The 22,407-nt window shown below is 43.7% G+C and overlaps 1 protein-coding gene across 4 annotated transcripts; it reads left to right on the top strand.

The window, feature by feature from the left end:
- The first annotated feature begins 305 nt into the window (after positions 1–305).
- Positions 306–22,407, top strand: ythdc1 (YTH domain containing 1). Of its 4 annotated transcripts, none has more exons than XM_022249721.2 (18): positions 306–497; positions 4,513–4,608; positions 5,312–5,877; positions 6,037–6,079; positions 6,587–6,814; positions 7,435–7,527; positions 7,986–8,033; positions 8,550–8,644; positions 8,962–9,070; positions 9,503–9,620; positions 9,977–10,061; positions 10,730–10,866; positions 15,675–15,742; positions 16,241–16,268; positions 17,142–17,184; positions 17,854–17,931; positions 19,263–19,598; positions 19,976–22,407. In XM_022249721.2, exons 1-18 carry the CDS (start codon positions 479–481, stop codon positions 20,081–20,083), a joined length of 2,298 nt encoding a protein of 765 aa, XP_022105413.2. In that variant the 5' UTR covers positions 306–478; the 3' UTR covers positions 20,084–22,407. The 4 variants fall into 4 exon arrangements, 3 of the variants coding, with proteins under 3 accessions (XP_022105413.2, XP_022105414.2, XP_022105412.2); XM_022249722.2 differs by having other exon boundaries at positions 8,547–8,644; positions 15,678–15,742; XM_022249720.2 differs by having other exon boundaries at positions 8,547–8,644.

The raw sequence follows: 22,407 nt of genomic DNA, 5'->3' as shown, positions 1-22,407 counted from the left end.
CCCTTGCTCGAAAATATTTTCATTGAGTAAATCAAGATTTACAATTGTAACAGAAAGCCCACATGTGCTGAACCGTGTCTTCCTGGATGACATCACAGCAGCTGCGCCCTCAGCTGTCTAGGGAAGCATGGGTCCTTTTAAAACATAAAAGTTACATTTTTCAGTACATTTAATAGACAACAAACCCTGAACCAGTGCGACAGGGGTGCGTTCGCAACCTTCTGCACAGGTGTGAAAGCAAAAGTACGTCTGATTCCGAGTCTAGCGGGTTGGTCACGGGTTCCATATGTGACCGTTCACGGTCGAGTGATGACGTCATCGTTTCCGACGCCATTTTCTTGTTCGACGGGTTAATGCTGCGTGAATTTTCTACTCCAAATGTTGTCGTTGCAAGTGCTGCCGAGCGGTTAGCTTTTGTAAGCCTGGAAGTTGAAGAGATTAAGTTCAGAATCACTAAAATTACTGTCGAGGACAAGTTATGGCGACGCAAGACAAAGGTGAGATGTGACACTATTGTAAAATGAGGCCTTTAGGCTTTGAAATCTTCAGTCATGTCAATGGCAATAATAGGTCGACGTGTATTCCCGACATGTTCGGGAGGGGGGGGGAACGTGGAATGGCTTTTTCAGTTTCAGGGAGGCGTTCAAGGATCAGGTTAGCCCTGTAGGGGATTGTAAATAACAGAAGAGAGACCTACATTTTAATTTTTGGATAGGCGTAGGCCTAAGCCTTATTGTAAGTAGGAGTAGGCCTAGCCCCACTGTGTGGCACGGACCCTCACTCCCGATCCATCCTTGGCCACACATCCGTATACGCAATTTCAAGTCGGCGTATTGAACATTTCGGCGCATCCACTTATCATCGTGGGCGCAATTTCTTTTGCACATGAACATGATTCTTGACCCTTCTGCTTTTTAAAAACCATTTATTGAATGATTTCACTCCCGTTATTGAGGTATTTTCCAGTCTTTTTGCCTTTATCCATTCAATCTAACGGGCCCGCTCTCAAAGTCGCCATCTTTAAAATAAGGTCGTTGAACATTACGTCACTTGACCCCTCATCGTCTCGATGGCTCTTCCATGTCAAGCTGCAAGTCGTAATTTTGATTGGACAATACTAGAACATTAATATTCACGAATTAGTCAAAGCACGGTCCGTGACAAAAAATAGTGTTATTGGAAGGAATTCTCTGAATTTTCCTTCTCTGCCGAGCTTTAAACTTCAAAGTTGGCCTAATGGGTACAAAAATGAGACATTTAAATGTGTAATTTAACATATTTCCAGTGGTTGGCATATAAACAAAAAATAATTCAATAAAAAATAAACTAGCACCCAAAAGAGGGCAAGTTGCCAATGGCCTGTTTTTGACCAGTCGCACCACCATTCAGTTGAGAGTGACAGCTCCCGATGAATTGACCTTGCGCACACGCACATGCGAGGTCTAAATCCTTGGTCAAAAGAGCTCAGGAATAGCTGTATAAATTTCATTCTCTGTGCAAAACTACCCATAATATAGACCTCAAAATCACATATGTACTATAAGAGATATGTAAAATTCATGTAATGATTCCACTTACTGCGATATTTGAGGATGTGTCCCTTAAAATTGATACTTAGCGTCATTTACCTTGTAACTTCCTTCGTAGAAAACTTTACGGGGTTGTGTAAACATATGATTGCAGATTAACCCTTCAGGATTACAATGAAACCCATCATTCTGCCGATCACATTGTGTGCGATCGCGAACAGGTCGTCAAAGTTGGCATTTCGTTTTTCCAACCAGTAAGCGCGGGCCACGTGCGTGCTTTCGGAAGTTTCCCTGATGAACGGGGCAGAGCAAAGGGCATTCATTCATGGATCGCTAGGTAAACAAAGGGGTATCCAATGGCTGTTTTAATGACATGTTTGGAAAGATGAAACTCTAAGCTTTCGATTGGTGTGGAATTCTTACATATACGATATTAACCCCAACCCCCTAGGGTGTATGTAAAATCGTATTGCTATTGGAGGATTTGGGACTGTTAGGGTTAAATAGTCCTCTATTTTCAAGAGTAATATTGTGAGAGTTTGTGGCGCAGCGTAGATAGCCCCATGTACATGTATGCGTCTTCGTGTACATGACGCAGAACTGAAAACCGTAATAGGAGATTTTGCACAATGGTAGAAAGGCATTGTGGAAAGGAAAATGGTGCAAACATTGAATCTTTTACCTTCCCACAATGCCTTTCTACCAAACACAAAATCACATGTGCAGTTTTTGCGGTAAGGCTTATTCTCTTAGGTAGATCATGCTCAATTACTGTAGGCCTCTGGTTAATGTGAAAAGAGGGCAGTATTTTGAATTTTGAGGGAAATTATGAGGGGACACCTTATATTTGGTGTATTTTCTGACCCTGTCTACAGAGATGCCAACTTGTTCAATTTAGGCCTACAAATCTCACCTTAATCTCATGCTGTAAACAGGAGAAAATGTCAGGAAAATGTGCCAGAAAATGCCTCAGATTGCACCACAGAGCATCTAGAACCCAAAATTTCCACACCATAGGGGCTTTATGCGTCGCGCTCGCATTATTACAACCACCATGATATTTCAGGGTTTTTAGGATTTCAGGATATTCAGGAAGTTTTGGGTTTCATCACTGGGTCACAAACATGACAAAGGCTCCTGGATGTCACAGAGAGTTTCATCATCCAATCACTGGGTCTAGGTACTGGGCCCACTCTGGTGTGTGGTAAAACATGGTCGAACGGTGACTGAATTCATCTTTGAAAATGTTTGAAATCTGTTCTATTTGGTCCCATTTGAAAACACCAATAGACGAAACTGCACCCATTCAAATCTACCCCAAAAGCCATCACTGGATCATATAAATCACGTGCCTTATGGTTTTTTGACCGTGTAACCAGCTATTTTTGGCTAAATTCAGAGCTTGTACTTACCATCCTACCTCTCCTCACAAGACGATCTGCATATCTCCATACTTTGGCCATTTACGTGGTGCACCACACACTGCACATGTGCAATGTAATGAACATTCAATATCACTATCGGTTTGGATACCAGCCCTGATGATTCCCACTATTCTCGTCAAGATTTTATCAAAATACATCAGGGTATCTTTGATGTTTACTGATTTGAATTGGCAGGTAAAGGCCAATTTTTTGTTCGTGCTAGGTTGAACTAGAAGTCATGTGACTAAAGTGGCATAATATGAGTGGACTATAATTGCAAGGTGGGTGGGTGGGTCGGTCTGAGTCGGTATTGGATCCAAGTTGGCATGGGGTGGGAGTGGGCATGAATTCCAGTTACTTAGGTTCCAAGTCAAAAATCAACGTCCATACACTTAGCAGAGTGTGACGGTCTCAACAGTTCTGGATCAGTTTATATAAACCAGCTGTCCACCTGGCCATGCGTGAAATTTCTATGACTTCATCTCATGGCAAAAAGTCCTCTCTGCATGACAGTGACACCAATTTTTTTCTACAATGTCATGAATATTTGCCTGCACCTAGGTTCATTTTTTTATTAATGTCAGCATAGAATTGATGCCAAAATAACCAAAATTACTGTTGTTGCGGAGCTAGGACATGGACACGTGGTTATGATGCGTGACTGAAAACTCTGGGACCTAACGTTAGGTTCAGGAGCCGCTGTGGACATTTTGGAGGTTTTTGCACTAAATGCAATTTTCTCTTTGTGGTTGTAGCTCTGAACTGGTGTTTTTTATGAAAAAAGTCTGAAATTGCACTAAGTCCAAATTCCAGCTTGTGAATACAAATTCACAGTGTCAGTCATGTCAGTGTTTTAATCACACCGTAGATGTACAAAGCATGGAACTACATGAGGGTTTGCCTTGGTAAATTTCCTAGGTATCCAAAAACACTTGGGCCTACCGCACATGTTCAGTTTCTGTGATGGTACAATAAAAACATATGAGGACCGTGAACCGGCGAAATGTCCACTGCTGTTTCACAGGCTACATTTTCTGGAAATAAACTGCTTTTGAATAGCACCAATGAACCTGATAGTAGGCTCCAAGTCTTGCACCCCATGCCACCTCATACAGACAGATATGGTTGTCACAGTTGCATGGTGACTCATCCCAAGCATTCGTCAGCTGTTCAGATAACAAGGAAACTCTTAGGGGGGCCACAGAAGGGGACATTATAAGAACATAACTGTTGTTGCATGTTCAAAGTGTCATGGGCAATGGGGCGTCACGTCTGCAGACTGCCAGGTGTTTCGTTATTGTAAAGTAGGCCATGCAGTGGAGGGCCACATTTGCTGGTCTCCAGTGGTTCAATGTAATGCCCTCCATGTTCAAGTTGTAAATCCACACTGGTCTATGCTTGCACTGGTACTGGCAACAGCCACTGAGACATGTTTAGAATAAATGTAATTCCATGCATGTCAAATGTGCTAGGTTTGCTTGGAATCTTTGCAAAATGGATGTTTGTAAATAACTAAGTTGTGGCCGTTCAACCCCTGTCTTTCTTGTATTTTGTAACAGGAGACGATGTGGTGGATGTGTTAACGGATCTCATGGCTCCAGTGGATGACGAGTTTGCTGAAGAAATGGACACATCGCCAGCTGAAAAGAAGCCAGGTGAAGACAATACAATACATTAGCCCTAACCAAGGCTTTCAGAATCCTGAAGGAGTTTTTTTGATAATTTGTTGAGGGATTAGGGAGCATCTCAATTTCAAGCTGGAAACCTTTGTGTTCGGTTGGACCATTCCAACCGGATTGCTATTGTTCCAAAAAAAGGAAGGGAAAATGTTCAAGTACGTAGAATGTGTTGTTTGGTTCTTGTACCATGGAATCATTGAATGATTTGCAGATGTTGTTCACAAAACGTTCAGTTTGGTCAGTGTTTGTTATTCAATTTATTGGCCTTCTCCCCCAGCAGTCGCCAATGTATGAACAAATTTGACTTGACTCTGCCACACAGTCTAAAGGTTTCAGAAAACTTGTAAAAAGTTGAGGTCGATTAATAGGGATAAAGAGTGGCCTATTTGTGTAATTTCATGCTGGCACAAGTGTTTTATGTTCAAGGCATACTGTACATCGGAACTTATTACTGAAAGCTGCTGTCTCCTCTCTCTGTCTGTCAATATGCAATATCAATATGATTATGTGTGCCTTTGCATGTTCTGTATCTATCAAAAGCAGATTATATGCAGTGTGGGATCTCAGTAATGTAGTCCATGAAATGACCTGTAAAAGTCTCCCAGGCGTTTACAGCTTGTTTTCTTGTGTATCCATTCAATTTAGACTGACACATGTACTCGTTTGCTGTCGTTTTTAGCTACAACCAAAGGACAGACTCCTCCTTCAGTAAAAAAGTCGACGCCCAAAACGAGCAAGTCTAGTAGTGCCAAGACCAGCAAGACAAAGACAACCAAGACAGCAGCCAAGACCACACCCAAATCATCCACACCAAAGTCTGCCTCACAGGCGTCTGGAGAGGCCACCTCGGGAGGAGATGGGGAATCGGCCAAGACAATGCCCACCACCGCCACCAGGATCAAAAAGGTCGTCAAGAAGGCATCCCCGGGCGACGCACCTTCAGTGACCAAGAGTAGCAGCGCCAAGGGGGCCGCCAAGAAGACAACTCAGGGCCAGAAAAGAGCTTCAAGTGGCAAAACGACGACAAAGCAGACTGCCATGCCCACTAAGAAAGACAGGGAGGAAAACGAAACTGGGAAAGCAGAGGAAACGGCAGGGTCAGCCCAGCCTGAGGAGGCAGAAGAGGGGAAACGAGATGATCAAGACCCTGTGACCTCTCCACCTCCAACCAAGAAGGCTAAGCTGAAGACTTCAAGTAAAACAGGCATACCGACAAAGAAGAAAGTCGCCACCTCCGCAAAGGAGGTACGAGCGGCTCATTGTGATACACGAAATGGTTTTTTAGAAATGATTGTATATAAATAAAATAAGAGGCAATAAAGACACGGGTTTGTTTGCATTCATGGTGTCTTGAAGTAGGGCAAAAGATCTCCTCTTCAATTTTCTTTTCTTTTTTTGGTACAGGAGGCAGAGTCAAACCAAGCTGAGACAGAGGATTCCCTCCATGGTTCGTCATAGTTCTCATCTTTAACATTCCACGAACATTACTTGGTTGTCAATCTGGTCTCTACCTTGAAGGCTGAAGTCATACGGATCATGGGCTTTTGAACTAGTCCCTGAGTTTTCTTTTCAATAAGTAGGGCTTAAATTTAAAAATGGTAATTGGACTTGGAGTGTAGGTACAGAAATGTTGTGGTTTGGAAGCGTATCAAAAGCCTGGCGGTTTAGAACACAAAGTGCTGTGGGGCTGGTTTATCAGGTTACAGGTATATTTATGACAGGACCCCACAAAGTGTGCCAGAGAGATTTTGCCACTGCTGGGGTTTAGTTTGCAGTGGAATAATTCAATCTCTTTGACATCACAGACAAAGTGGACATACTTGGATGCAAAATGTTGTCCATTCCTGTTTGCATGCTAATACCTAAAGAAGAAGGCTGGATGACCGTTGACCCACTTTATTCGGTCTGATCTTGTATTCTGTTTGTTTTTGTTCTGAATTTTTTTGGTTATCAGTGGAGGGAAACAACAAGCCAACTGAAGATGGCAGTGAAGAGCTAGAAGCAAGCATCCCAGGACTTGGCTTTGAGGAGGAAGCCAAAAAGGAAGAGCCCAAGGAGGTCGAGGAGACGAGACCGGACGCCATGATAGCACAGGACCTGGAGGGTTTTGACACGCGCAGCGAGGCCAGCAGCAGCGACGAGAGTGAGTCCAGCCTGTCTGATGTCAGTGCCGAGCAATCTGGTGAGAATGGGGGTTTTGGTCTCTTTGAAAGTAGAAATTTGCTAAGCATTGGAAGTATTTGTTCAGTAGATATTTGTGACGAGTGATTTGAGCCTTTCTGACGTCATTGGTGATTGCTCCTCGGAGAATGGTTCTTTTTGGTTTCGGTCTCTGACCTTAACCGTGGAAATTGCTGAGCATGGGAGATGCATGCTTAGCAAACGGTTCAAGTAGTCTGAGCAAGCCTGGTTGTTTTTCTTAGGAGCATTCAGAAAGCACAAAGCATGTGGATTTGATATGTGAACAAGAGACGGAGAGGTTTCTCGACCAAACACTGGCCTCGTGCAGTGCAAAACATTGCCTGCTGGCGCTCATTCTCCCTCGCATGGCACAGAATACCCACCAGTCATTCCACAAGTCTGTAGCGTTCTCACTTTGGTTGAATGTGCAGGACATCAGTGGTGATTGAGTGCCTCTCCAATCTCCTTGCTGCTCACCATCAAAGGGCTACCTTTGCACAGAGTGGTTGACGGCCGGCATTACCCTAGTAGGGCAGAGAGTTACACCATCACAAAAAGCAATCTTCTTACAGATAATGCCTGGGAGTCTTAACCCTCTTTTTCTCTCCGTCGCCTCCTCAGAAGACAAGCCCCGAAAGCATAGGCCTCGTAAGCGATCTATCTCCCCTATTGTGTATGAGAGATCTGGCAAGAAAGGAAGTGGCCTAGAATCAGGTACTGTAGACAAAGCCTGGAGATATTATCAAACTTTCCACGATCAGTGACAGACGTCACAGCAGGTTTGGGGCAATCTCAAAAACCATCTGTGCTCTTTCATTTCTTTTGAAAATAATGTTGTTTCTAGGACTGAGTATGTTACTAACGTACAAGTGACACTCACTGCTATTCAAATAACTCTAACCATAGAAGCATGTCTGCCGTGTATACATACACAAAGACCAATCAGAAGCATTCCATCAGAGCTACCAGTCCTCGTATGTTTTTTAGAATCTGACAGCCAACACTTTTCAAAGGGAGAAGTCTTCTCTATGTGAGAAGTTGAGGTCAAATCAGGCCACCTGGAAAAAAAATCAAAGTTGTTGGCATGGTGATCAAAGCTATCTGATTTAGTTTGAAAAAAGTTTACCTTGTTTGATTGGAAGCATTCTTTTTTTCTTTTTTTTTGTCCACAGGAGGTGAAAAACAGGCCCCAATGGAGTCATCGAGCAAAGTTCGCAAAGGTATCAGCACCTGATGTGAAGCTTGTTAAGAATGCATTGTAGCAAGGCAGCCCACTTCAATGATTAAAGTCCCTATTGATCCACATCCAATCTCTCCAAATACACATTAGTAAAGATCTCTCTTCTACCAAAGACAGTAACTGCTCATCACAGACCCCAGAAGGGCATTTTTGACAAGAACAATTTATCTGTTAATTCAGACAAGCCAAGTAACACTGGAAATGATATTTATCAAATAAAGAGAGCTTGGAACCTTCACAGTTCTTCTTGACACCCAAATGGCATCACCATTAGTAGTTCTTTTAGGGAAAAAAGCAGAAACACCGTTCCAGATTCCTCCCAGCAGAAAGGTTTCGGAAGATTTGACCAAGGGGAGGCGCGTAAAGCTTGCCCATTGTTTGCCTTGCACGTTACCACTGGTTTCCAGCAGATTTGTAAGAATTCAGAAAGGCTCCGGCACCACGTTCCAAGTTGTTGACAGTTTGCAACCATGTTCTTTGCCCGTTTACTCAGCAGATCCAACCTCCAAGCTTAAGTACCTGTTCAGAGATGCCCGCTACTTCCTCATCAAGAGCAACAACCATGAGAATGTGGCCTTGGCCAAGGCCAGGGTATGTATGTAATGACCAGTTACTATTGTTTGGAGGCTGTCGGTCACCCTGTGCGAATGCTGTGCATTCAGACAGCGAAGCTGTGTTTGTTCACAGGCATAGTTCATTAGGTTATACTTGAGAATTTGGGCCTATCTAGGGGCGTGATAGTTCCCTTCTCCGAGAGCATTTGCATTTAGTGATAAAAAGGAAGAACGTTTTTTTTGGTGTTCAAGAAATCGCTAAAGCTTGTGGGAAACTGATCGGGCGCCCCTCCCTTGCATGTTGTGTGTAAGAGGTTATTGTTGACTGTGTGTTCCCCCCTGATGTCTAAATAGGGAGTGTGGTCTACTCTGCCCAACAATGAGCAGATGCTGAATCAAGCGTTCCGTGAGTCTCGGAATGTCCTGCTTATTTTCTCCGTCAAGGAAAGTGGAAAATTTCAAGGTGAGCCTCCGTGAACACCTCTCCCAAGGGGAAATCATTTTGACTCAGTTCAGGCTTTGCCCCCAAAGCTTGTGGAGCTGATGGATTGTGGTCATTGATTGCTGACAGTTTTGCCTTGGAAATGCCTTGAATTGGGTATTAGCAGCCTGGTGTTGTGTACAATCAGATTAGTCGCTGTGTACATTACCTGAAAAATGCTGAAAAAGGTCGACCATTACAGGCCCCAAAGGCTAGCAGCATGCTGGACTCTATTTTGTCTGAATAACGTGACTATCGCTTTTAATAATGTGCATGCGAATGGAAGCTGCCATCTAGCGGCCACATGCTTTTTCCAAAGACCCATGTATTGTTTCTAGCCGCAGCCACATAATTCAGCTGCAGCCATGTTGAGGCTTTGTTTAGACTACTTTTACTGGTCCATTTCTCCTCCAGGTTTTGCGCGCATGAGGTCAGAGTCCAGACGAGACGGCCCCAATATCAACTGGGTCCTGCCCAACGGAATGAGTCGCTCGGTGCTGGGCGGTGTCTTCAAAATAGACTGGATTACCAGGTCAGTTCTGCATCCCTAGCACCTTAAGAATCAAGAGACTGAATTCCTTTTTCACAACCCCTGCTTCACCAATGCCAACAGCAGTTACGGGGACTTGGTCATCCACTTGCAAAAATTGATAGGTTTTGAAGGATCCCCCCCACCCTGGTTTTTCTCAAGAGAAAAAATTAGTCACCCTTTGCTTGGCCCTGGGAGCTGATATTTTCAATTCATTAACCGTAACACTCCTCAGTCCTCCAACAGGTGAAGGATTGAGGAGTGTTAGGGTTAAGGCCGTGTAGGCTTTGCTACATAATTCTTGAAATTGTTGTGAGCTTATCTTATATTTTCATTATGGCTTCCATTACCCTGCCAAGGCAAGAGCTTGCCTTCAGCAAGACGGGACATCTCTTCAACAGTTGGAATGACAACAAACCAGTGAAGATAGGACGCGACGGACAGGTAAGAGCCAAGTATGCTTCTTTGCAAATTTAAAGCAAAAATTGTTTGATCAACGGGAGTTATGGACCATATTTCATAGCGTTTAATACTCAGTGTATCAAGATGTGCAGTTATCTGCAAGCAAGCTTACTGGTCGATCAGAATTGCTGTCGCGAGATGTACTTTTTGTGGTGGGGACGCAAGTCTGGGACAAGCACCGAGTATACAGTGTTTATAAATATAAATCGGGTAAGGGCAAAACTCGTAAATCAGAATTGCTGATTGCAATCAGACTTATGGACATAAGTCCATATCACACACATTGTGATATGGACTTATGTCCATATCACACACAGTGTGATATGGACATAAGTCCATATCATATGTCCATATCACACTGTGTGTTGCACTGCGCCAAGGGTAAATTGCATTGCGCGCCTTGTGTGGAGCTGTTCAGTGCCGTGGAGTGCAGTGTAAATTCAAACGTAGAACACGTCCAGTATATCAAATTGCTTCAAGGCAGAAGTTGTCTCACTCGTGTTCAGTGATTACTGAGTACGGTTGTGTTTGTAGCCAATATACCCTGAGGCCAAATGCTGGGTCATTCATGGGACGCAGATGCAACTTCTTAAAACGTCATCAGATTCTAGACCTTTTCTCCTTTGTCTGTGTCCCCCTCTGTCTTTCAGGAGGTTGAGACGCGCTGCGGTGAGGCCCTCTGCCGACTCTTCCCACAAGACGAGCACATTGACGTGGTGGAGATCCTGCGAGATGCCCGGCGCCGGCGCCGTGAGATGGCCACCCGCAGGAACCGGGAACCACTGAGGTTAGGACTCCAGCCTTATGGCCTTAAAAACACGGACTCGAGCTGTCTAGGATGCTACCGCTCGGAAGGGGGTCATGTGGCCCCTGATGATGGACTACAGCCTCTCAATGGAGTAATCGTGGACTTTATAACCATAGAGCAGAAAAGGGGGTCACATGGCCCCGAACATGGGCGAAGGACTGTGTTGTTAGTGTCTCTTAGCAGCAGAACTGTGTAAGGTATTGAAAATACTGGCCTGATGGCCGGTTTACGGTAAGGTTGGACACTACAGTCTTTGACCATTTTTTAACAAACTGAGCATTCTCTTGATGGAGAAATGTGTGAGAGAGGACAGTCTCTGTGATATCTGGTAGGTGCTGGAGTCTCAAGGTCCACCTTCAACGGGTCATCTGCCATGGATAGCCATATGGTGCTCATGTCACACCCAACAAAGTTGGTGATGTTGCTGGAAAGTTGAATGCTGCGAGCGACAGCAGCCAGTCACCTCGGCACGTTAGGCTGTTTCTGGGTCCGATGTCGGACCGCTCCACAGCATGTCAGGCTGTTACTTCACGTGTGCACCAGCCTCTGAGGGTTAAATCCCACAGCATGCAGCTGGACAGTTCATTTGAATGAGTTGCAACTTTACATCCAGCAAGTCGGACAGATGCTGTTTTGTTTCTTGATGATACAATTAATGAAAAACTCTTTGTTATGCCAGTGTTACCGAAGGCATTTTTATATCACTCATTTATATGTTGTAAGACATGGCACATGTAATGTGAGGCAGCAACCCAGTGCTTGAAAAGCTCTAGGTCGGTGCGGGACATTCTTGTTGAAGAATATGGGCCCTGAGCTCCAATGCATGGGCCCCAATTTTATGTGCACATGGAGAAGGGTATGCAAAAATTACTTTCAGCTGAATGCGCACAAGCTGGGAACAACAGTATGGGTGCCCGATGCACAATGGCCAAGTCTTACCTCTCACTTTATCACCTTTGAAAAGTTACTTTGGGACTGTGTTTAAGGAACACGATGCTTTCCCTGACTTGGTTCCGATATTAAAGAACAGGCCAGATTTTTGTAGTATTAACCAGTCCCATACCGCATATTTTTGTCCAAAATACTGAACTTCTAGCATTTGCCCACCTTTAAAATACAGCCAAATCCCACAAATACCGACTCCAGAGAGTCAAGTGTGCACTATTGTCACACTTTTTCTTACCATCAATGCATATTTTGTTAGCACTCTTGAGGCCCTTGCCACAGTGATATTTGCAACTGTAGCAGGCCATCGACTACTGTCGAGTTCTTATTCATGCTGCCTGCCTTAGCAATCTCCCCAGATGTCGTGTGTGTATGTGTTTGCACAGAACAAATGGGGTGCACTCGGGGGAAGCTTCAACGGTTGAAGCCTTCAGCTGCCCCAGGCTGTGAATATAGATGATCAGATCATGTTAAGACGTCTTGAGGCGTGAACTGTTAAAAGCAGTTAGATCAGCATTGCCATGTGCGAATATATTTGGTATGCCTGGGCTGGCATTAGCAGAAACAATGTGGGTTCCAAACTCAAGAGGCAGTGCACACAGTGGTGAGTGCCAGGGATTCAGGGTATGCTGTCCTCAAATACAGAAAAACGGCCTTAGCGTGCATATTTTTTGAATGGTTGAACCAAATTTGACCAACTTTCCATTCCAGAAAGCGTTAAGGTCAACATGCCATCTTGTCCCGCCGCTGCCACCATTGCCTGTGCATGTCATTCTTTGCCACAGAGGTGCCATTTCCTCTGTGTCCATCCTGCATGACTCTAGTTCCTGGTACACTCCAACAGCAGCTATGCATCCATTAACCATTACTAACCAGTCAGGCTAACCTGTCTTCCTCCCCCCACTCTCTGAGCAGAAATGGTGACGGATCCCGTCAGGTTCTTCCCCCACCACCTGGCTGAGGCCATCAGCTGTGTGTCCGTCGCTGAAACGACTTAAAAATTCTGCTGCCACTTCGCGGCTGATTCCCCAAGGATTCCTCTCTCTCTCCCCACGGACTCTATCTGTGATTTGATTATTTTTTACCCTCCTCCCACACCCCAGGCAGAACACTTCCGCTAAGGAATGAACTTTCCCTCAATCATTGCGTGCCCAAGGCACCTTGGTAATAATCTACACAGCGCATCTTGGCGGAAGCAGATCTTCTACTCTGGATTCAGGGATTCACAGTGGTTTTGACCGAGGGGACAGGATCCTGAATCCAAAATGTGTTTTAGATGGAGGATTCTGAAGAGGGGGTTGCCTCGAGATCACACCACACCACTTGCAGTTGCCTTATGTGTTTATTTTGTTTCTACATTGCCCTTCTACATAATGCGTTTGTGCTGGTAGTTGGACCTGGACGTGTATCTTTTATACCAGATCTGAGAACGCTCTCAGATTATTGAAATTATTACTTGGTACTTGTGCTTGGCGTACCATTTGCCCATCTGTGTTACCACTGCTTTGACACACAACTTAGCAGAAGGCACTGCCATACCATCTCAGGATATTTCCTTCCTTGGACGTTAATATCCAGCACGTAGTTGATGTTCACAAGCCAGTGTGTAGTTGATGCCGAGTCCACAAGCATATCCACAATCCACTGTGATGACACTTTATGGGCTCCAGTGCACGGCCTTCAAAGCCCAGTTTGCATGCATGGCGGGCTGAACTTTGTTCAGTCCTATGGGAAATGACCGGTGTCCTGACTGTACTTAGAACTGCATCTATTTGTCTCCCAATCACATGCTGATGGATCTTAGCCACAATGGACACAGAGTTGAAAGCCAAGCCTAATAGTGTAGTAGGCGTGCATTGTCCACCGCACTGCACATCACTCTATCCTATACAGCAAGAAGAGTGCACAAGTGGACCAATTGCGTGGACATTTCCAATATGGACGATCCAAAAAGTCACAATTTTGTGAGGATTTGTGTACTTCTTGACCCAAAAATGGAACTTTGCCCCAAATGAAATGGCGTTTGTGCTAACATGGACATTTACGATGCTGGGACAATATAATCACCCTTTGCAGACATCTGGTATGTGTTATCGTAAAGGCCACACCCTTACACCTACATTGTTTCCATTTTGTGGGCTGTCGTTTTAGAAATTTGAGGTGAAAATGGCACAATACTTCCTGATGTACGTTTTTATTTTGTGGAAGTGTACTATTCTAAAATGCAAGCTGCCAAAAAAATCAGAGCATACCAAGCTAATGAAATGGTCATGTAATAGATAGAGAATACGAAAGCAATACGAGCCGTTCCAAGAGATAAGACTCTAATATCCATGAAATCAGGCCAGACATTGAAAACTCAAGAGGATTTGAAAAAAGTAGTCCTCTACTTGCACCACTAGTCAACTGACAAACCAAATAATTGGTCATGCTCTTATGTCCGCTCATAATCCAACTCTGAGACATAAAAAGGCCAAATTTCACTTACTCCAACCAGGAGTTATTGCAAGTCACCAGAGATGAAGTGTCACTGAATGGGAAAGTACGATCATCTTTTCACACAGTAACTGCAGATGCCATGTAAATTCTGCAGCTATTCTGTTGAAAGCCAATGTGAAATATTACTTTGCAAGTAAATGGTCATCAAGTACGTAGTCACGAGCAAGATCCGTTTTTCTTTCAATGCCTGATGGGTTTTTCTCATAATTCAAATTTAAGCCGCAGCTTGTCTGAAACTTTACCCCATTTCTCAAACGGTTTGGAAAGAACATCCCTCAAAGGTCTTTAAAAGATTCTGGGAAATGTAATGCATTCACAGTGAGGCCAAAAATGACGGGTATGCAAAATGCTCAATTTGATAGAACATTCTTAACCACTTCCTGCTGGTTGGAGTTTAGCGGCATGCATCACCCGCTGCCGGGCACTATTTCATTTTTTTATGTTTTCAAAATTCTTCAGACATTCTTATGTTCATTTATGGATGGGTACACCCAAACAAATCACAGTCTTGTGGCATGTCTTATCTGACAGGCAACCTCCATTGACGTGTGAGACTTGCAGCCATGCACGCTGCCCGTAAAGAGCCCGTTTTGTGCGATGTTGCGTGATTTCCTCGTTCTGGAAATTGGCCCAGTGTGTTGCTGGACAGTGGTGTTGTCTGTACATTAGTACAGATACCACGAGCGCTTTTATCCCTGCTGATAATCAGCAGGCGCTGCCAGCGGCAAACAATAGTACTGTTTCAAAACAATGACAGATTACATGTACCTCCGCTAAAAATGGCCAGCACTCTGCAGACAGCATATAAACCTTGATTGGCAAGTCCTAACAGCTGACTGGCAGCAAGTAAACTTTTTCTAAAAAGCCGGGCGACTTTATATTTTTTCATAAATAAAGTTTCGATTCCGGGCACCCCGGCCAGGCATATACAGCCAAGGTCTCCAGAACTGGGCTCCCCGGCGGGAAGTGGTTAACAAGGTTTCACCAAAGGTGTGGATTATAATGCAGTGACATCTGAGATGTATTATTTCTGGAAGTGCCTCATCACTGCATTCTTGATATTAGCAACTCTTATTTTCGAACAGTGCTAACATGATTTACCTGAATGGAAGAGAACGTCGCTCTGCCAACAGAACACACAACAGTTTTCTCTGACTGTCAGTAGTTTTGATTTTGATGTCGGGAGCATTGCAATCGTGATATTTGAATTTTGTTGCTTTTTGGAAACTTCTTATTGCAAGCTCGTAAATTGTTTTTTTTTTCCTTGCAAAGTAGTAGACACCATCTTATTTTAAATAACTCCCTTATTTCATGCTGGTAACTTTTTTTTTTACCTTGTACAGTAGTAGACGCCGCCGAGAGGGTTACCTGGATAGTAGGCCCAGCAGGGGCAGACCCATGCCCAGAGATCGTAAGTTGACTCACTTAAAATAAGGTCATATCACCCTAGACTTGGAAAAGGGGTGGCTACATTTGCTGTGGTAGGGCAAAAAGGTGTGTGCATGTCACCTGTAATATACTGAAGTGGCAAAACAGCACACCAAAAGTTGTCTAATTTCTATAATTACCCAAAAGAAATTCTGTTTCCTCATTTGGCAGTAGCCAACCACAATGTGAAAAACCAGACTAGACAGCATCATGAGCCATATCATTCCAAGCTGCTGTTCCTTTTTTTGTCAGTCATTTTAGAATATATAGTGGAGATTCAAGTCTGTCGTAAATGTGAAAGGCAAGAGATGATGATTAGGTGGGGGCTTGGTGATTACTTATGATGGGGCTGAGAGTATGGTTATGAGTCGGCCTTTCTTTTTTGTGTCCACTCCTTGGCATCATTTGATTCAATCTGAAAAAGTCAATGGTCTTCAGTATCCAGTCAAATAATGACAAATTACCATCTTTTTTTCTACAGCCTACTTTATGGACAGAAAGCGCCCAAGGTGAGCATAGTGTCAGGATACCACTCCAAAATGAATATGAAATGCCTGGTCCTCCTGCGAAGAAGGCAAATGGCTCAATTCATATTGGCACAAATACTTATTGTGGACAGTTCTACAGTGTACAGTATTGCACACTAATGCATAGGGTAAGACTGCTGACCTCTGAAAGGGTAAGGGTTTTTGGATTCACAGAGCAGCGAGGGGATTATGGGTAGACAAAGGCATCATTATGTCCATAATGACCATCCACCATTTACACCATCTTCTGCAGACCTGTTTAGAAACTGGTATGTGATCTTAAGGGAATAAGTATATGCTTGGCTGGTATTAATTGTTCATTTAAGACCAGCTCAGGAGAATGGATGCAACCTCAGGTGAGGGCATTATCAGCGTTCATTCTCCTCCGGTCTTAAACATTACCGGCCTAGCACTTATTTATTCCCATTCTGAAATACCTTTTTTAGAGTCAAAAGAGGTCATTATGTGACAGATTTCCAACGATTTTGTTGTAGAATTTTACTTTCATTTTCCCAAACACTGCCGTCCATTTTATTTTGTAGTTGTCCAAAAGAATCTCCTTATATGGACTTGGCGCGCGTGTGTCGAGCCGCGTGAACGCAGACTCTTGACCAATCAGAACCAATTAAACCGTCTCGTATCCAGGCACCAGTGTGTGATTTATGCAGTGGGCATTATCGCTTTTTAGCGGCATCGTCAAATGTTAATACAGGGTCAAGTTGTTGAATAGGGAGGCTTTCTGAGGTGTTTATGATTAGACGCAAAATGCAGACTTCATTGGGAGTATGGAGCTATGGAAAATATAAGCTCTGTGGAGATGTGAATCGCCTGACACCGTTTCTTCCTTTGTTCTAGGACACACTACTCAGACGTCCCAAGAGATGTGGTCATGAATGGAGTAAGTTTCTTCAGGATTCTTTGTGTGCTTCCTTACTTGGAAAAAGAAGTGTTTCCAGCCATTTGTATTTCACATTAAACCCTGGCCAAGTTGGCTAACTATTGTAGGTAGCACAAAGTCTCTCGGATGGCACATTATTACATGTACACTGTGTTGAATTTTATCCCCTGTAGTGGATCCACACCCCCCCCTTGGATCCATGGTGTTTCCCTAGGAGAGTAAAGTAAGGTCATGTTCCATATCAAAGCAGTTTTATGCCCAATACAGGATGCTGGAAAGGGCAAAAGCCTTTCCTAAAATTTTGTGACGGAAATACACCATGGCAGCATATGTGTATTGTGTGTAACTTGCTGTCATAATCCACACAAGTACCTCCAGTGCGTACATTTCGCCAGCACCCGGCGGTGTTGCCCAGAGTTACTGTGCAGCTGAACTACGTTAATAGGCATCCTTAAACAGTTGCCCTCCCTATCGAGTCAAACTCACAGCAGGTTACCCAGCTGTTTGATCAGTAATCCTCAGGTCCAACAAGCCTTTTAACCCTAACACTCCTCAGTCCTCCAACAGGTGAAGGATTGAGGAGGGTTAGGGTTAATGCAGCCACATTGAACCGTTTAATTGATTTTTTTTTATTTGATATTTCTTCTTTTTCTTTCCTTTGGCCTTCAGTCCTATTCAGATTACATGCGAGAGTACAGTCGGCAAGTCCCTCCAATGCCCATGCAACAATTCCACCACCAGCCACCGGTAAGGCTTATCATAGCTGCTCACAAAACCTCTGCAGCCTGTTTGCTGTTTATTTTGGAGCTGAATACTGAGGCAGGGTAGCATGTTCTTAAATATTAAGGATAGCATGGCCTATCCTATTGGTCCGTTACCCGTACTGTGGGTGCTTTGAATCACTGGGAAATGCTGCGTCATTGCACTCTTTGTCATACGGAGCAGTATGTATTGCACAAGCGTCAGTTTAATTGTTTAAAGTTCAAGGCACCTGCCGCTGACGTGGTCAGGAGGGATGTGTACAAACGATGAAGTGAAATGAAAGAACAGACTCCCTGAAAATTGGTCAGTTCTTGATTCCTTTTAGCATTTTGACCAGAAGGGTGCTTTAAGTCGGGAGAGTAGTGAGCTGAGAAGATTGCAAACCCAGTCTTTTTAAACTGGCTAGGGGTCTTGTTACCATAACAGCCCTTGCCTTCAAGCTTTGAGCTCTTACCAGTTACCAGACTGGTCAGTTGTGAACCAAGGAATTAAAGTTGCTCTACACACCATCCCTTTTCAGATGATATGAATCAATAAGTTGCAAGCACATTTGTATATATTATGCAGCTACACCTGCAGTTGAGTGACGTGTATTCCTCAATATAGTCTTAAGTTTTTACAAGTGATCAAGCTTGTAAATGTTGCAAGGGAAATTTACTTGTGCTGACAACTCTCGGTATTTACCTTTGAATTCAGTAGTGGGACTTGTTTAGCAGTGGGAACATTCAGTGTCAGTTCATGCTCAGTTTGGTTCTTCAGAAAGTGTCTTGCCTATGCAGCCAAGTTTTAAAGCCCATCGATTGGCCTTGATTTTTGTGTATGAAATCAGAATTGTAGCATAGATCAATTAGAAAGTGCACAACAAAATGACGTTGGACCTAGACTTATGAAAAGGAATATTCTTCCCATTTCTTCATTTGTTCCACATGTTACTTTTATGGTGTTGGCAACAATGTTAAGATTTTAAGTGATGATTTTTTTAAAATATGGCTTCCAAGTGTAAAATGAGATGCAATACATGGATCTCAGTAGAGTTTGTGCATGTTGGCATGCGAATGTACTTGTACACCAATACAGGTCAATTGTAACATCAAATATCATTCCAGTCTGTGAGAGTGTGGTGAAAAATCATGTTGCATTGTCAGGGTATGACCCAGTAGGAGGTTTGCCTTGTTTATCCCTTTGCTTTTGGCAGAGTCAGATGTTGCTTCTTTTTTACAAGGTGTAGAACAGTTTCAAATGCATTGCTGTTCCTGGCATCAAAGTTGCAGTCTCTTTTAAAACAAAGCCACATCCTGGGATCTTTCCCATTACAGATGTATCCGGTGGACAATTTCTCCCCTCATTACCCACCCCCGCCCCACCACCACCACCACCACAGCCGCATGCCGCCGCCACCGGGGGCCATGCCCCACCCCCGGGGCAGCATGGGGGACTACCCGACACCCCTGATGCCCCCCTCGGCCCGCGGCGGCCGGGACCGGGAACGCGAGCGGGAGCGCGAGCGGGAACAGATGCGGCAGCGGATGCGAGAACGGGAGCGAGAGAAGGAGCGGCTGAGGGAGAGGGACCGGGAACGCGACCGGGGGCGGGACCGGGGCAGGGACCGGGGACGTGACAGGGACAGGATCAAAGTGCGCGAGAGAAGAATGGTAGGTGAACCTGTGGGTGAAAAATTCTAAATACTAGGCTCTTCAACTGTTCAGGCTTTTTACCTGATTTGGTATGTTTTGGACTTTCATTGGCAGGACATGTTGTTAATCACACTGAGAGAAGCATGGTCCTTATATCCTTGAGCAGGACAGTGAACATCAATAAGTCCTGTATCTTGAAGTCAATTGGTTCTTCCTTACTCAGTGATGGTGATTTTGTAACCATGTAACCTTAATTAACATGATGGTTTGAGAGAGCAAAACTTCACTCCACTCTCGGGAAGAGTCTAGCATTGGGTAAAAATATGCATGAAAATGATCGTAACTTTGAAAATGATTACTTTGTTATTCAGCACTCTTGTTTTTTCCTTTTCCAGGCTGATATGCCACGCTCTCATGCCGCTGCTGTGGATGAGTTCATCCGGCGCACCTCAGCGTCTGCCCGCCCAAGCCACTCCAGCCGAAGCCGCAGTGGACGTCACTGACCAACAGATTGACCCGCTGTGACTACCGTTGGTCCATCCAACTGACCGTCTCCGCGTTCCATTATCTTCTGTGGGTGTTTTAACCTCAAATCTGTACGCTGGATATCAATGTGTTTGACACCTTCATTTCCACTGAATTTGGAGCACACTTACATGTTAATTATATGCAGGACTTAGTTTTACATTTTTGTGGGGAGTGTTTTTTGTCTTTTTTATTTTTAGCACTATGAGTATCATAGGTTTTCCCAGCCAGTTGCAATTGGAGGATCGTTCAGTTTGATGCAAGGCCCAGTGAAGTTCATTTCAAATTGGCTGCTCCTTTAGTGTACATTCGAGAATCAAAGAGGGTCATTCAGTTTTGTTATTTGATCAATCATTTGTTGACGTTGATTCAACTTCAAAAGATCTTTCATCTATTCAACTTCACCGGAAGCCTTGGGAAGAGGTTGATCAAGAATTCTATTCAATCTACCAGGCATACACTTGTAAAAGGTTTCCATTCAAATTTGTTTCTTTGACATGAAATGGAAACACTCTGAAAGCTGAGATTGATCAGAAAAACCCAAAAGTTGTAAGCAACTTTGGGGATCAGATTTGAAGCTGAGGAGGTTGTGTGTACAAGTGTCAGCATTTTTGTAGTAGCTGAAGGTTACTGAACAATTGACTTTTTTTTAAAACTTCTTTGGGGTTCAGTTTGGTTCTGCATTGGGCTCTGTATCAGACTTCCAGAGTTGTAACCACATGGAAATCATTTTCTTGTTTTAAATCCTCAGTTTCAGAAGTGTAGCTGTAGAAAAGTGTAAAATAAAAAAAAAGAGGACTAGGAGGTAGGATGTGTACCTATTTTATTCCATTGTTCATGTTTACGTCATCTTTGAAACCAAACCTGCTACCATGTTCTCGTCTTGGTGAGATGATAGTGTGAGACAACCTCACAGGTTGAACTCTTGATACGAGGTAATCAGATTAGGATTTGTGCTTTAATTCTGATTAGTTGGATTGAGAATGAAAAAAAAGAAAAGCAAAATTTCCAGTATTTGCTGCATCAGCATCATGAAGTACATTGATCCAGTGAGTTCTAGGGACTTGAAATTTGGACCTTTGACGAAATTTTTCTGCATTCTTAGTGATTGTTATTCCGGTCCGGGAAGTTGAAAAAATTGGAAAGTTGAAGCTGCAAGATGTCCACGGTTTATGTCCACCCGTGAATTCGTGTTTACCATGGCAGCTACATGTATGCTGTGATGGAACTTCAAAGAGGTTCATAAGATGTATGTTGGGTACCAACTGCCACATACTGGTAGTCTGTTGTTTTTTTTGGGGGGGTGGGTATGTTAGCTGGTAACACAGAGTTGAAAAATATGAGTGAAGACTTCACCCCTTTGTTTTTGAAAGCTTCAGTTTTACATTGGAGTACACTTTGGATTGAGGGTGGAAAAAAAATCACACATTTGGATGCCACGTCATCATGCTGCATCATAAAAAGAACCTGTGTAACTAGAAAATAATGACTTATCTAGCAAGAACGTAGAGACAGATGGGGTTCTGTGGGGGTTCCTTAAACAGTGGCACTGGTCCCCACAGGTTGCCAGAGATCAATGCCCGAGGTACGTATCTAGTTTGAAGTGTGAACATTCTTGAGGCTAGCATGTGTAAATAGAAACTGTACAAACTGATACTTGTGAAGTGTACATACTGCCAGGTAAACGTGGAGCCGTTTTTAATTTCTCGGGTGGTAGTTTGGTGGGTTTTCATGGTGAAAATCACTGTTGAAGGCGGTGATTTGAGGTGGGATGAACATGTGACAATGCCCACCACCCCCACAATTCAAAAAGAAACCCCCAAAACAGTTTTTTTCCCCCCCAGGGTCCGGATGCCTGTAGTTCCTTACAGTTTTGTGAAGATATTACATCAGGTAGATGATGTCCCACTTCCATCCAATACACCAAAGGGTCCCGACTGACAAGTTTCAATGGATGTCGGTCGACGTGAACTGTATGGTCATATTCTGTACGGTCATATTCAGGGCAATGTGTCATTATTGACAACATGTGCATGTATTTCACGTCGCCAATGGGTCACGGAAGCCATCCAAACGGCTTGCATGCAATCTTAGTAATACAAAACCCTTTTTCAGTATCGGTCTTAAATTCTCACTGAAAACGTATTGTACTATTTATTTCTGACTTTCAGTTCTGTCTTTTTAACAATTGGGACAGCTTCGGTTTTATTTTGGTTGTATCAGTTGTTCAATCTGTATTTAATGCCCAGTAGCCATTGGTCAGTAATGCAAACCGTGAATAAACTGGTTTCAGACAACGTAA

This window comes from Acanthaster planci, linkage group LG12 (assembly GCF_054643075.1).
Source record: "Acanthaster planci isolate LZ-2023a linkage group LG12, COTS_SCS, whole genome shotgun sequence".
In the NCBI taxonomy this organism is placed as follows: Eukaryota; Metazoa; Echinodermata; class Asteroidea; order Valvatida; family Acanthasteridae; genus Acanthaster; species Acanthaster planci.
Note: the sequence above shows the minus strand (reverse complement) of the source record. Positions and strands in the feature narration are given on the sequence as shown.